At 37.7% G+C, this 15,865-nt stretch overlaps 1 protein-coding gene across 1 annotated transcript in view; it reads right to left on the reverse strand.

The window, feature by feature from the left end:
- Positions 1 to 5,589: 5,589 nt before the first annotated feature.
- Positions 5,590 to 15,865, reverse strand: part of CAAP1 (caspase activity and apoptosis inhibitor 1) — a 76,883-nt gene continuing 66,607 nt past the window's right edge. The window contains exon 6 of the mRNA XM_015093251.3: positions 5,590 to 7,013. Within this exon, the coding sequence (XP_014948737.2) occupies positions 6,667 to 7,013 (347 nt within the window). The 3' untranslated portion in view covers positions 5,590 to 6,666. The remainder of the gene's footprint in view (positions 7,014 to 15,865) is intronic.

Below are 15,865 nucleotides of genomic sequence, written 5' to 3' on the forward strand. Positions count from 1 at the left end.
TCTTTAGACTCAGGCAGTGTATTACTTACCCAGTGAAAACCTGTAGCCAAAGGTGCCAAGCCGCCATGGCCCTTGGGTAGGCTAAAAGTGATAGTCGCTTAGTCGTGTCCGACTCTGTGACCCCGTGGCTGTACCCTACCAGGCTCCTCTGTCCAAGGAATTCTCCAGGCAAGAATACTGGAGTGGGTTGCCACTCCCTTTTCCAGGTAGGCTAACACCAAAGTAAAAGAAACAAAACTGGCAGGACACTCTGTAGCTGAGCCACTAACGTCAGGCTGTCCCTACGCAATTTTATAGCCTACAGCTGTGCCCTAAGCGGGGCAGGATGGCCTCAGGTCTCTAAGAAACCAGGGAGGCAGATGGGGAAACTGCCTTAAGATATCCGTCCACAAGATAGAGGGCTTCCCTCAAGAAAAGGCAGATAAGGAAATGTTCTTGTGATGGCTCCCCACAAGACGGTCTGACCACACTCCAGAAGGATCATACACACACCACTGCACCAAGACTTAGGCCACGAGGTTCAAGCTCTGACTGCACAGCCCACCAGGGTACAGGCAGTTCACCAGCACACCAGGGTGGAACCGTGGCTCCACAGACACAACATACCACTACTCTTAAAAAGGAATATTCAGAGAATCCCCAAAAAATCTTTCAGATGTTAAAAATGATAGGAGAAAAAAATTAATCAATGGAAGAACTGGAAGAGAATATTGATAAAATATATGAGAAAGCAGAAGATGGAAAAGAGACAATGAGAAATAAGAATTTAAAAATTAGGCCTAGATAGCCACATCTTGGGAAGCTTCCTCAGGGGCTCAGCAGTACAGAATCTGCCAGCAATACAGAAGACTTGCAGGAGACATGGGTTCCATCCCTGGGCTGAGAAGATCCCCTGGAGGAGGAAATGGCAACTCACTCCAGTGTTCTTGCCGGAAAATCCCATGGATAGAGGAGCCTGGCGGGCTAAGGCTCATGGGGTTACAAAGAGCTGGACGTGACATAGGCACGTCTTAACAAAAGGAGTTCTAGAAATAGGGATTTAAAAATTTAGAGGGAAGGCGCTTCTCCAAGTAGTATTAAAAATCTTCCCAGAACTGAATGATATGAACTTCCCCTCTAAAGAGTCTATCAATGATCAACTTGAGAATGAAAAATGATCCATCCCATAATACATTATCAAGAAATTTCAGAATATTGGGAATAAAGAGAAGACCCTAAGAGCTTTCAAATCAAGCAGGACACAAATTAAGTATCAAGAATCAAAATTACAAATGACTTATCAATAGCTCAGATGGTAAAGAATCTGCCTGTGATGCAGGAGACGCTGGGTTCAATCCCTGGGTGGGGAAGATTCCCTGGAGAAGGCTAACCACTCCAGTATTCTTGCCTGGGAAATCCCATGGACAGAGGAACCTGGTGTGCTACAGTCCATGGGGTTGCAGAGTCGGACACGACTGACACTTCACTTTCTCGACAGTTTTCAGTGGAAGCTAAAAGAGGCCTTCTCTGATGGCTCAGCAGTGAAGAATCTGCCTGCAATGTAAGAGATGCGGGTTCTATCCCTGGGTCAGAAAGATCTCTTGGAGAAGAAAATGACAACCCACTCCAATATTTTCGCCTGGAAAATTCTGTGAACTGAGGAGCCTGGCAGGCTACAGTCCATGGGTTGAAGTTAAAAGGCACCACGCAATGCTGTAAAACTGAAAGGGACAATGATTTCCAGCCTAATGCCAACACTCACTGTTTCATTTGAGATATGGATAGAATTGAGACATGCTGAGTCACAGCAACGAATCAGAACAACTGATCATTTAAGAAGGTTTTCACAGGAAGCAGTTGGAAGAGGTACATCACCAAAATGGGGGAATAAACTAAAGAAGAAAGACAAGATTCAGGAAATGGGATACTTAGCATGAGAGAGGTGAAGACCAACTGATCCAGAGTAGCGTAGGACAGGGAGTCCCAGGAGGAATGTCTTTAAAGGAAAAAAAAAAAGATCATATGATATGTTTGAATCTACCAACAAAGTTAAGCTCCTGGAGGGTAGTCAGGGTATAATTGAAAAGCTACTATAGAGAACACTGAGCAAACGAAAGAATAAGGTCATTATAAAAGAATTCCAAAAAGCCAAAACCAAAAACTGGAACAAAAAAAGGAAATCTAATGACAGGTACCATACAACCCAGCTGTGAATAATATTTACAGAGTCTAAATAGTATAAATATTGAATGCTAATTCAACCAAAACCATCATGTATTGGGTTGGCCAAAAAGTTCGTTGGGGATTTTCCATGTTACAGAAAAAACTCAAAAGAACTTTCTGGCTAACCCAATAACTGCACTGTATTGTGAGAATGAGAGAGGAAGCTACATTCTCAGGGAAGAGAGAGAGAAGGAATATAGCTTAATTTTCACATTCCAAAATAGATCAATAAATAAAACCTAAGACTGCAATATTAAGGAATGGCAAAAAATTATTTTACTTAGAAATACAAAGATAATCTGTAAGGTGGCTAAAAGATTTGAGTGGTTACCTCTCAGTAGCAAGAGTTGGAACCAAAAAATAGGGGAGGACTATTTTTTGTTATAAGCCTTGGGAAAAATTTTTTTTTAATTTAAAACTATCTACATATTATTTTGAAATAAAATAAAGCAGTAAGTTAAAGATAGCAACCTAAGTTTATAGGCCAAAGTGAAAAATTCTAGACAGTATACTTACCAAGTGACCCTGACAATAAAGCCTAGGTAAAAGGAAAAAACACTTGATTATTGCTCATATCTAGCAACTATATGGGACAGTTTAGATTGCTTCATTTTGAAAAGGGGAAAGGGGAAGGGAAGCCCTAAGAAATACTTGAACTCAAAATACTTGGTGCTGTGATGTGCTAAGTCGCTTCAGTCGTGTCCAACTCTTTGCGACCCTATGGACCATAGCCTGCCAGGCTTCTCTGTCCACAGAATTCTCCAGACTGGAGTGGGTTGCCGTGCCCTCCTCCTCGGGATCTTCCTGATCCAGGGATTGAACCTATGTCTCCAAAGTCTCCTGCATTGGCAGGCAAGCGCTTTACCACTAGAGCCACCTGGAAAGCAAAAATACTTGGTAACTTTTACAAATTTTATGGCATTTTCTATTGTAATCAGGATGTTATAGCAGAAAGGAAAGTGAAATTGCTGTCATGTCCGACTCTTTGTGACCCCATAGACTGCAGCCTAACCAGGCTCCTCCATCCATGGGATTTTCCAGGCAAGGGTACTGTAGTGGGTTGCCATTTCCTTCTCCAGGGGAATCTTCCCGACCCAGGGATCAAACCCGGGTCTCCCACATTGCAGGCAGACGCTTTATCATCTGAGCCACCTGGGAAGCCCAATTATAGCAGAAAGAATCTTACATATCAGTGAATGATTCATCTCTCCTGTTAATAGATACTTATCCCAAGTTACACAGCTGGTTGGGGCAGATTCAGAACCCTGTTTTTAACTCTCATACCCTTTTCATTTTATCACAAAAAAATGATAAAATAATGACTAAATATAATTTTAAAATAATTTAATATCAAGGAAACTGAGTCTCAGCACTTTTTTGGATTTTTTTTTCAAGGGAGTCTACTTGAAGATAAAAATATATAAAAATATCTATTGTTTTAAGGTAAAGCATGTTGGCCTTTTAAACAATTAAACAGACACAACAAAAGGAAAGTATCTATAACCAAACTCTTTTCCTACTTTTTATGACATAAAACTGATAGTTTTTAAAACCTTCAAGCTGCCATCTATATTTTGCCTAAATTGTGGGTTAACTCCTGTTTTATCTATCTTGAAATGGCATTGAAAAATGTATTTTATTGCAATTTGTATTACTGTCCAAATGATTCTTTTATTCAGATAGCTAATCATGCCCTAGGATCTAATGATTTGCTGAAAGTAGGTTTTGGCAACAAGATTTATAAGGAAAACATATACTGCCCTATAGTTTCAAGGAATTTATGGTGTTCAACAAAAGGATTTGGGAGGCTTAGGTGATTTTTCATAATTAGTATATTACACTGGTCATCCAGTGATAGGTTATCAGGATATATCTTGAGCATGAGGATTAGTAGGAACATCAAAAAGTGGGCCAAGGCTTACTGCAAAGGACCCATTATACCAGATACCATCAATCACTCAAGATTTAGGTAAAGTTCCTAGTCAAATATCAGTATTACCTGACTTGGGATGAAAAATTCGACTGCCATTTTTTTTCCTCTTAGTCACTAATTAAACATGAACTAAATTTTTTTTTTTTTACATTGGCAAAATGGAAGATTAGGCATAAAATGAAATAGCACTCATATGTTTATTAATCAGTCTATTCTGTGCTAAAATCTACACCATAACATTCCTACACCATAACAGTTTAAGATTCTGAACAAGACTAAACACCTTAAATGTAGTCAATAAATACCTGTGAGCTGATGATTAAATGACAGCATCAGATCAATATATGGTATTTTCTCATTACTTAGGCATTTCTAAAATAACCTTATTCCTATTCTCTAAAGCCACTCATTTGCAAAAACCTCTCATGTCTTTTAACATTACAAAAAAAAAAGAGTTGATTTTCCAAGGTAGTAATCTAAGTAGCCTAATGTGTTCAACTCATTCTTCCTCACATACACCCAACTCTAGTCAAATGTACTTTAAAGCATTCTGCACAGTGAATACAGCAGGCACACAATGCTTCATGAAGGTGGTGACTTGAATCAGCTACAAGGCACTCAGACCTCTTTCTCCTCCTCTGTGTTCGATCACACAAAAGTCATCTCCTGCATCTCATAATTAGTAAGTAGCAATAAAGTTTATTCTGCACTACTTTGTTATCATTTTAACTTTTAGTATAAGTAGAAATAGAAACTGATTTTTTTCATCTTGAAGCAGTAACTATGAGAACTATTTAAATCATACCCGTGTTTATCAGCCTAAGAGAAGCATTTCAAATGATACAGGCCTCTGTGCCTTATTATAAAAATTCAGCAAGAAAAAAGAAATGACAGGATTATTTAAAGGCATGTTCAGGAACAACAAAAATGAATTTGTAACTGCTACTCCAGTGTTTCATATATATTATTTCGATAAGTGAAAAAGAAAGTGAAAGTCATTCAGTCATGTCTGCCTGTGACCCCATGGACTATACAATCCATGGAATCCTCTGGGCCAGAATACCGGAATGGGTAGCCTTTCCCTACTCTAGCGGATCTTCCCAACCCAGGGACTGAACCCAGGTTTTTCACATTGCAGGCAGATTCTTTAGCAGCTGAATCACAACGGAAGTCCAAGAATACTGGAGTGGGTAGCCTACCCCTTCTCCAGCGGATCTTCCCAACCCAGGAATCGAACTGGGGTCTCCTCCACTGTAGGCAGATTACCAACTGAGCTATCAGGGAGGCCCAAGTACTATTTCCATAAGAGATTCTCTAAAATTTATATATAATTAAGCCAGCTAAAAAGACACAATCCCTCTAAGTTCTTTTGTGTGTAAGGAAAATCCTCCAACACTAACAGAACATGCCTTATAAATATATTTGTTAGCAAATATAAAAACAACAGTTTCAGATTTATATTTTACAAAAAAAATTTATTTTAAGTTAAGAGTCTCTACCTAAATTTATTTTGGTATCAAACAACTACAATTAGTGATGGGACAAAAAGCATTCATAATTGTGGCAGCATGTTAATCTATTTACAAAAACTATACAAAATTAGATTAATTATTACATCCACTTATCAAAACTTCCTGAAATTAAATTCATTTTTGGAAATCTATCAAAAGTCCTCAGATCCAGAATGATAGTCTTAATGATTTTTAATTCATGGAATTATAGCACGTAAGATTTTCAAGCAAAAACATCATATGAAAGCCTGTACAATGAAATAGTCTCCTTCTCCTAACTGCCTGGAATGTAAATGGGAATGTGTGCCCTTTTTATTGAAGGAAAAAAACTGAACTAAGAGTTCGACAGTATCAAATACCTGTTAGAATGGTTTGTCTGCTGGAATTAAAGTTGGACAATTAATTCGACATTGTTAAAAAATGCTTTAAACTAAGTCCTTTTTTTCCCCTTTTTTATAAAAAAGCTTTGCTCAGCCATTTTGAATCTCTGCCTTGTAACAAAAATGTTGTTCAGTTTTTACTAAGTCCATACCCATAAAAGCCATCTTCAAAATGGTACATATTTTAAAAGTGCATATAAATATAACTCAACTTAAATTGTTAATATACCTAGGAGCAATAATTTAATATTCTATTGCAAAATATAGATAGCCTGAAGGCAACATGCTTGGTCAATCTTTCATAAACTTTTTGGTTTGATGCCAAAATATTTCAAAATAAAGGAAAAAATATCATGACTTTTTAGCTAATGGGTTTTCAGATATTAATTTGCAGAAATACTAAATACTCATCTAACAAAGTATCTAGAGTCCCCAATGATATGTGTCATGAGTTCAAAAGACAACTACATAATACAAAAGTAACAACAACAATAACATGTATTTTAGACCTAAGATGAGTTTATCTAGTAAGAGTTATATGAGAAATATCAGGTAAGACCCCCAAATAAACATTAGATACAAAATGATACAGTGTGGCATTGTTCAAACACATCCAATATTCAGACACAACTTAAATAAACTAGGCTGGCTTTTTTATATCACCAGCTTTCATCAGGGCTTTAATAGCTCTGGCCCTCATTTCAAGTTCGAGCAGCTCCAGCTGCTGTGCGGAAGGCTGAACATCTTCCGGCGGAGGAACAGTCAGGGTGGCAGCTTTGGGCTCCTTTGGACTGGACTCTGCAAGTCCCAGAATCTCGTTCACGCTTTTCTCAATGTCTTTCTCCAGGTCATCTATCTGACCAGCTTCACTCTGGACTGTATTTTCTGGGACTTCAGGAGCAGCTGCTTCTTCATTACAGGGGCCTTCTATGTCGCTGTCATATGCGTCTGCATTTATACTGAGTACATCGCTATCTTCCCCTTTGCCTGTAACACACACACAAAAAGGGAAAGAATCATGTGACCTAAAGGTTCTGATCAAAATTTTCCTTCCATTTATAAAGTAAGGGCTGCTTTGACCTCCCCCACCTCCCACATTTCATAAGCCTCATTCCAAACCCTTTTCCCCTGACTCCTCAACCTTTTTTTTTTTTTTTACCTGAAGAATCTTAATTTTCTGACCAGGGATCAAATTCAGGCCCTGGCAGTGAAACCACTGAGTCCTAACCTCTGGATTGCCAGGGAATTCCCCCATCAACTTTGAAAACACCTAATTTAATGTAAATCTTAATGTATTTTTCATCCCAATTTAGTAGAACATGGAAGCATTGGGAAATGTATACCATCATATGGATGTCCCTGACCAACTTTCCAAATTAAAATGTACCACTTTAGACCACAATGAAGCCTTGACATTACAAAATGCTGACACCCTCTGGACAGAATACTGCTTATTACCGAAGTAAAATTCCACTCAAAAAGAAGTTTAAAGTACTCTGCCTTATAAACTGTATAAACAGAAAAATATCACCAGTAAGCTGGACACCATGTGCACTGCAGGTATTCCAAAGCTTTTCATATGCTTTTTCAAACACTTTGTTCTAAATCAATAAATTAAAGGAGAATGCCTAAGGCTACTTTATAAGATAAAATAACTTTCATCAATAGGACTTTAATTAATGAAGTTAGTAAGCCATAATTTTTAAAAAATGCATTTGTTATAAGGCTTCTGTAACTGATGCTAGGAACGTGCATATAAACACAGATTGTAGCCCTCAACCACTATGGTCTTGGACCATTACTCAAGTCCACAAGTTAGTTACAACTTTGAGTGCCCCTCTATACCTCCAATCTATTTATATTTTAAATTCCTGATATGTCTTTTAAAAAGAAAGTAATGATCCCCCAATTGTTAGCTTTCCCTGTGGTAGGGAAAACATTTACAAAACAGACTAACAGATGGACAATTCTGATAATATAACGTATAAAAATTCTACTCCACGGATTTTAAAGTAAATTATTTACTGACCTTAACTGATTCTCCTACATCCTAATTATTAAAAAACTACTTCCATTCCAAAATTAAAGTAGAAAATGAGCTAACAAATTATGTGTCCACAAATAGAACTTGTAAAAATAAAGTTCCAATTTTAATCATTTAATGCCAAAGAATATTTTATATATCTATCCAGAGCAAAAAAATTTCCAAATAGTGACAGAAAAAAATGAATATAGCCTTTTGTATAAATAAATAATGCTTTACATCTAAGTATTCTAATGTGAGACAAAACAAATTTAAGAAAAAAAGTGCTGCTAAGTTGTTCATAGTCTCAAAGTTAATTTTCAGGCCTAACAGGCTTTACTCCAGAATTCTAAACCTGTAGTCACTGATTCTGAGTGAAAATATGCGCCTGTTTAAAAGATTTTAAAATACAAGCTTTTAGAAAAATGTGATTTGTTTTTTCAGGCTAGAAGTTGTTGCCTGATAATGAATGAGGAGCAGAATGTAATGGATGACTGGGGAGAAAGGGAGAGTCTCAAAGTTGGAATACCTGAATTCTAACCCTTACTCTGCTTTTAATCACATAATTAAGGGAAAATCCCTTACCTTCTCAGAGGTTCTCTCCTGTAAAAATTAAGGTAGATTGTCTTAGGATGTCCCAAAAGCCTAATTTTACACAGTAAGCTGTATATACAAAAATATATAAAATGACAATATTTTAAACTGTTTTCCTTTTTACTCCCCATAAGATTCAGGTATCACTTATATTTCACTTAATATATTTGTCAGCTGGATAATAATCCAAAAGAATTTCCTACAAGCCAATGAAAGTAGCAAATGAAAAATAAGTAACAAGTCAGTAAATCCTGCTCTACTAAAAATTTTTGACCAAAAACTCTTTATTGGCAACAGCTTTCTAGTGAAAAGAAGTACATTTACAAAGTTCAGGCATTATAACTGAAGTTCACATATTACCTTAGGGATCAACGTATAATTAATCAACAACTATGGAATCTCTTATACGTTAAATCACAAATGTTGAAGCAGCTGCATTTTTATGAAATCAGTTTGCTTTCAATCTAAATAAATGAATGAGTGAAACTTAGATATTTTCATTAAATAAGTGGAGAATCTATTTTAGTAGATCCTGTAGATGTTTACATGGCAAATCATCAGCCTATATTTGCTCTCAAAAGAGATTACAGAGATATATGTGAGTATGTAAAAATATTTCTAAGTGAAGGTCCATTATGTTCATCCTTTTCTCCCCCTGTTTCAAACACTTCTGAAATGGCTAAGATCTACTAAGCTACATACTCTCACTTAATTCAGATCACTCTTTAAGCCTATTTATATAAACTACTCAAAACGCAGCCACAGCTAAGGAGCTCCTCTGCCATAAACTTAAGATCCCCAAAAGGAGGAAATGGCAACCCACTCCAGTCTTCTCGCCTGGGAAATCCCATGGACAGAGGAGCCTTAGTGGGCTATAGTCCATGGGGTCACAAAAGAGACATGACTTAATGGACTAAAAAACAAGTTCATAAAGTTATCAGCACTAGAGATTCAGGATCAAAATGTTTATATACATGCTCCCAATGTTTCAAAGGAGAAAAATCTTGATGAAAAACTTTTTTCATTTATATTTTCTATGGGTTTGTTTCAAATGTTTTTAGAGAGCAGAGTCGGAACTTGCTTTACATTTTTTTTTTTTAATCAGAAACAGTAGTATACATAGTACTTGAAGAAGAAACAGTTCTCTAGGAATTTGCTGTTCTCTTTTACATTTAAAATTATCAAAATCCAAGTGACTGAGTTCTCTGTAGCACAGTATAGGTAAAAGCATTCATTACGTCCTATCTGCCCATTACACCTGCACTGTAGAGGCCAAAGCGTTGTAGAATCTGTACTTGAAATAATTCAGCAAAAGTACTTCACTTCACAACTGTGACAACAAGATAAGTGACTTGTGCAATGTAACCTGACAAACTATTTAAAGGTCTAAGATCATACTGTTGTTGTTTCACTAGTTCTTAATTTTCTTCATTCTACTGACTCATTTTTAAGATATAATCTGCAAACATAAGAATACATTTTCAAAGATAAATTACTCTCATCGTCAGTGTCAGAAAACTGTATGGTCTTTTGTTACCAATCATGATCCTCCAATCAGAAGGGGAAAACTTGTACACTCTTTCTAAAACAGTAACCTTAACCTGCTGCTGCTGCTGCTAAGTCGCTTCAGTCATGTCCGACTCTGTGCGACCCCACAGACAGCAGCCCACCAGGCTCCCCCGTCCCTGGGATCCTCCAGGCAAGAACACTGTGGGTTGCCATTTCCTTCTCCAATGCATGAAAGTGAAACGTGAAAGTGAAGTCGCTCAGTCGTGTCCGACTCTTAGCGACCCCAAGGACTGCAGCCCACCAGGCTCCTCCGTCCATGGGATTTTCCAGTCAACAGTACTGGAGTGGGCTGCCATTGCCTTCTCCGAACCTTAACCTAATATGCCTTATTCCAAGTCCTCAAAATATCAGTGCAATCATGGTTCTGTCCTTCTGCACCCCCACTCTGCATCTGTGAAAGTGAGTGTGTGAGTGTGCATGCACATACATGCACATCTGTGCACAAGTGTGTTCAGGGGAGTGAGTACCCATTTAAATTTTAAGAGAATTCTACAAAGGAGCATTTTCAAGCTTTTATACACACTTAGGAGTCTGACAGTAACAAAACAATCTCAGGGAAATTATTTGTACTCCTCTAAGAGAAATAAAAATAGTTTCAATGTATTCATGATGCTAAAGTAAGGTCATTGAAATCCACCAAGAAAAATAAAAGACATAGGGGTTTGAGGTAAAATAATACAAATCTAATTTAAAATATTAAGAATTCATACTATTGCTGTTAAAAACATTACTACAAAAAATGGCTGGGGGAAGAGAGCAAGCATAAAATTAGACCAATTACTGAAGTCATAAAGCAGAAAAATAACTAACTTAGACATGGTACATATACACAACATAATACTGCTCAGCCATAACAAAGAGTGAAACAACATTATTTGCAGCAACATGGATAACACCAAAAAAAGATGTCCTTTTCATTACAGGGGGCTGGAATGCAAAAGTAGGAACTCAAGAAATACCTGGAGTAACAAGCAAATCTGGCCTTGGAGTACAATACAAAGAAGGGAAAAGGCTTATATGAGTTTTGCCTAGAGAATGCATTGGTCATAGCAAACACCCTCTTCCAACAACACAAGAGAAGACTCTATACATGGACATCACCAGATGGTCAATACCAAAATCAGACTGATTATATTCTTTGCAGCCAAAGATGGAGAAGCTCTATACAGTCAGCAAAAACAAGACCAGGAGCTGACTGTGGCTCAGATCCTGAACTCCTTATTGCCAAATTCAGACTTAAATTGAAGAAAATAGGGAAAACCATTAGACCATTCAGGTACGACCTAAATCAAATCCCTTAAATTACACAGTGGAAGTGACAAATAGATTCAACGGATTATATCTGATAGACACAGTGCCTGAAGAACTATGGATGAAGGTTCATGACAGTGTACAGGAGGCAGGGATCAAGACCATCCCCAAGGAAAAGAACTGCAAAAAGGCAAAATGGCTGTCTGAGAAGGCCTGACAAATAGCTGTGAATAGAACAGAAGTAAAAGGCAAAGGAGAAAAGAAAAGATATAAGCATCTGAATGCAGAGTTCCAAAGAATAGCAAGGAGAGACAAGAAAGCCTTCCTCAGTGATCAGTGCAAAGAAATAGAGGAAAACAACAGAATGGAAAAGTCTAGAGATCTCTCCAACAAAATTAAAGATACCAAGGGAACATTTCATACAAAGATGGGCACAATAAAGGACAGAAATAGTATAGACCTAACAGAAGCAGAAGATATTAAGAAGAGGTGGTAAGAATACACAGAAGAACTATACAAAAAAGAATTTCACGACCTAGATAATCATGAAGGTGTGATCATCAACCTAGAGCCAGACATCCTGGAATGTGAAGTCAAGTGGGCCTTAGAAAGCATCACTATGAACAAAGCTAGTGGAGGCGATGGATTCCAGTGGAGCTATTTCAAGTCCTAAAAGATGATGCTGTGAAAGTGCTGCACTCATTATGACAGCAAATTTGGAAAACTCAGCACTGGCCACAGGACTGGAAAAGGTCAGTTTTCATTCCAATTCCAAAGAAAGGCAATGCCAAAGAATGCTCAAACTACTGCACAATTGCACTCATCTCACACGCTAGTAGAGTAATGCTCAAAATTCTCCAAGCCAGGTTTCAACAGTACATGAACCATGAACTTCCAGATGTTCATGCTGGATTTAGAAAAGGCAGAAGAACCAGAGATCAAATTGCCAGCATCTGTTGGATCATCAAAAAAGCAAGAGTTTCAGAAAAACATCTACTTCTGCTTTACTGACTACACCAAAGCCTTTGACTGTGCGAACCACAACAACCTCTGGAAAATTCTTCAAGAGATGGGAATACCAGACCACCTGACCTGCCTCTTGAGAAATCTGTATGCCGGTCAGGAAGCAACAGTTAGAACTGGACATGGAACAACAGACTGGTTCCAAATCACAAAGGAGTACATCAAGGCTGTATATTGTCACCCTGCTTATTTAACTTATATGAAGAATACATCATGAGAAAAGCTGGGCTGGAGGAAGCACAAGCTGGAATCAAGATTGCCAGGAGAAATATCAATAACCTCAGATATGCAGATGATACCACCCTTATGGCAGGAAGTGAGAAAGAACTAAAGAGCCTCTTGATGAAAGTGAAAGAAGACAGTTAAAAAGTTGGCTTAAAACTCAACATTCAGAAAACTAAGATCATGGCATCTGGTCCCATCACTTCATGGCAAATAGATGGGGAAACAGTGGAAACAGTGACAGATTTTATTTTGCGGGGCTCCAAAGTCATTGCACATGGTGACTGCAGCCATGAAATTAAAAGATGCTCCTTGGAAGAAAAGTTATGACCAACCTAGATAGCATATTAAAAAGCAGAGACATTACTTTGTCAACAAAGGTCCATCTAGTCAAAGTATGGTTTTCCAGTAGTCATATATGGATGGACTATAAAGAAAGTTGAACTATAGCTGGACTATAAGGAAAGCTGCATGCCAAAGAATTGATGCTTTTGAACTGTGGTGCTGGAGAAGACTCTTGAGAGTCCCTTGGACTGCAAGGAGATCCAACCAGTCCATCCTAAAGGAAATCAGTCCTGAATATTCACTGATGCTGAAGGTCCAATACTTTGGCCACCTGATGCGAAGAACTGAATCATTTGAAAAGACCCCGATGCTGGGAAAGACTGAGGGCAGAAGGAGAAGGGGATGAAAGAGGATGAGATGGTTGGATGGCATCACAGACTAATGGACATGAATTTGAGTAAACTCCAGGAGTTGGGGATAGACAGGGAGGCCTGATGTGCTGTAGTCCGTGGGGTAGCAGAGTCAGACACGACTGAACAAATGAACTGAACTGACTGGATGGAACTAGAGATTATCATACTAAGTGAAGTAAGTCAGAGAGAGAAAGATAAATATCATACAGTATCACTCATGTGTGGACTCTAATTCTTAGAAAAAGATACAAATGAACTGACTTACAACACAGAAAAAGACTTACATACATCAAAACAAGCAGATGGTTACCAAAGGGAAAACTTGGAGGGGAGAGATAAATGAGGAGCTTGGAATGAACATACATACACTACCATATATAAGACAGATAACCAACAAGGACCTACTGTATAGCAGAGGAAACTCTACTCAACATTCTGCGATAACCTAAATTAAAAAGAATCTAAAAAGGAATGAACATATGTAAATACATATATGCGTCACTGAGTCCATTTGCTGTACACCTGAAACTAAAACAACTATAAATCCACTACACTCCAATAAAATTAAAAACTTTTTAAGTAAAACAAAGTAACTTTAAAATATACACAAAGAGGGACTTCCCTGGTGGTCCAGTGGCTAAAACCCCTCATTCTCAATGCAGAGAACTAGGTTCGATCCCTGCTCAGGGAACTAGATCCTGCGTTCTGCATCTTAAGACACAGCATGGTCAAATAAATAAACACTAAGATTTGGTGCAGCCAAATAAATAAAAATACTTTAAAAAATATATATATAAAATAAAAATATTTTAAATATATAAAAATTAAAATACTTTAAATAAGTATATATAAAGAAACAAGAGACATTACAGAATTACCTACATTAATTCTGCTCCTTTATATAATCTAGTAACATAGGTGGCCCCTAAAATAATATTATTTAGAGAATTTTAGAGAAAAGCAATATAATTGAAGAAATGAACCAAATAACCTAAGGGAAAAGACAAACAAGTTTAAGAACTTGGCTAAGCAAAAGTTATAGGAAGACAAAGAGTTAAAATATTGATATTTTTCAAGGAAAAAGCAATAAAGAGTTCAAGGACTTATTGAGCATTCATCTCTTATGGTTAATCCCCTAGCCAACTACTCACAAATATAAATTCTATTCCATTTTCTTTTTTTTTTTCTTTATTATTTTTTAATGATTTTTTTTTAGTTTTTTATTTTTTTAATTTTAAAATCTTTAATTCTTACATGCGTTCCATTTTCTTCCAATCTGTGTATGTTCAACTTTTCTTTTGTTTTCCTGCTATCTTCTTTGCTACCAACTTGATTCATACTCTAGTCAAACTCTGGACCAACTCTTTTTGACCCCATGAACTATATAGTCCATGGAATTCTCCAGGCCAGGAAACTGGAGTGGGTAGCCTTTCCCTTCTCCAGGGGATCTTCCCAACCCAGGGATTGCACCCAGGTCTCCCACATTGCAGGTGGATTCTTTACCAACTGAGCTATCAGGGACGCCCTCAATGGACATGAGTTTAAGCAAACTCTGGGAGATAGTGAAGGATGGGGAAGCCCGGCGTGCCACAGTCCACAGGGTCACAAAGAGTCAGGCAGGACTTTGCAATTGAACAACAACAACAATACAAACATGGGATAAAACCATAAAGGGAAAAATATGTGGCAACTAAATAAAACACCTACCACTCTAAATATTTTACTGACAAGGAGAAAAATCACAACTATGAAAGACCCATCCATTTAAAATGTCAGTATTTTAAAAAGGGAACATACTACATAATAAAAAAAGCTAAAATACAATACTTGTATTTTTATTATCATCTGTGACAATTCTCAATACTTGAGCGCTACAGAGATCCCCTAAGCTAGATAAAGGAAAATATTTTATGTTTTAGATTTGCTTTCTATTGTAATAAAAGTTTTAATTACCCAATGAAAGTAAACAAACATAGAAGAGTTTTTAAACATTTTGAGTAATAAAAATTAAAAAACACTTTAAAGTTATGCTGCTGCTAAGTCACTTCAGTCATGTCCGACTCTGTGCAACCCCACAGACGGCAGCCCACCAGGCTCCCCGATCCCTGGGATTCTCCTGACAAGAACACTGGAGTGGGTTGCCATTTCCTTCTCCAATGCGTGAAAGTGAAGTTACTCAGTCGTGTCAGACTCTTAGCGACCCCATGGACTGCAGCCTACCAGGCTCCTCCGTCCATGGGATTTTCCAGGCAAGAGTACTGTAGTGGGGTGCCATTGCCTTCTCTGTTAAGCTATGCTAGCATGTTTACACCTTGATCAGTTCAGTTCAGTCGCTCAGTCGTGTCTATTTGCGACCCCATGAATTGCAGCACGCCAGGCCTCCCTGTCCATCACCAATTCCTGGAGTTCACTCAGACTGGCATCCATCGAGTCAGTGACGCCATCCAGCCATCTCATCC

This window comes from Ovis aries, chromosome 2, assembly GCF_016772045.2.
Source record: "Ovis aries strain OAR_USU_Benz2616 breed Rambouillet chromosome 2, ARS-UI_Ramb_v3.0, whole genome shotgun sequence".
In the NCBI taxonomy this organism is placed as follows: Eukaryota; Metazoa; Chordata; class Mammalia; order Artiodactyla; family Bovidae; genus Ovis; species Ovis aries.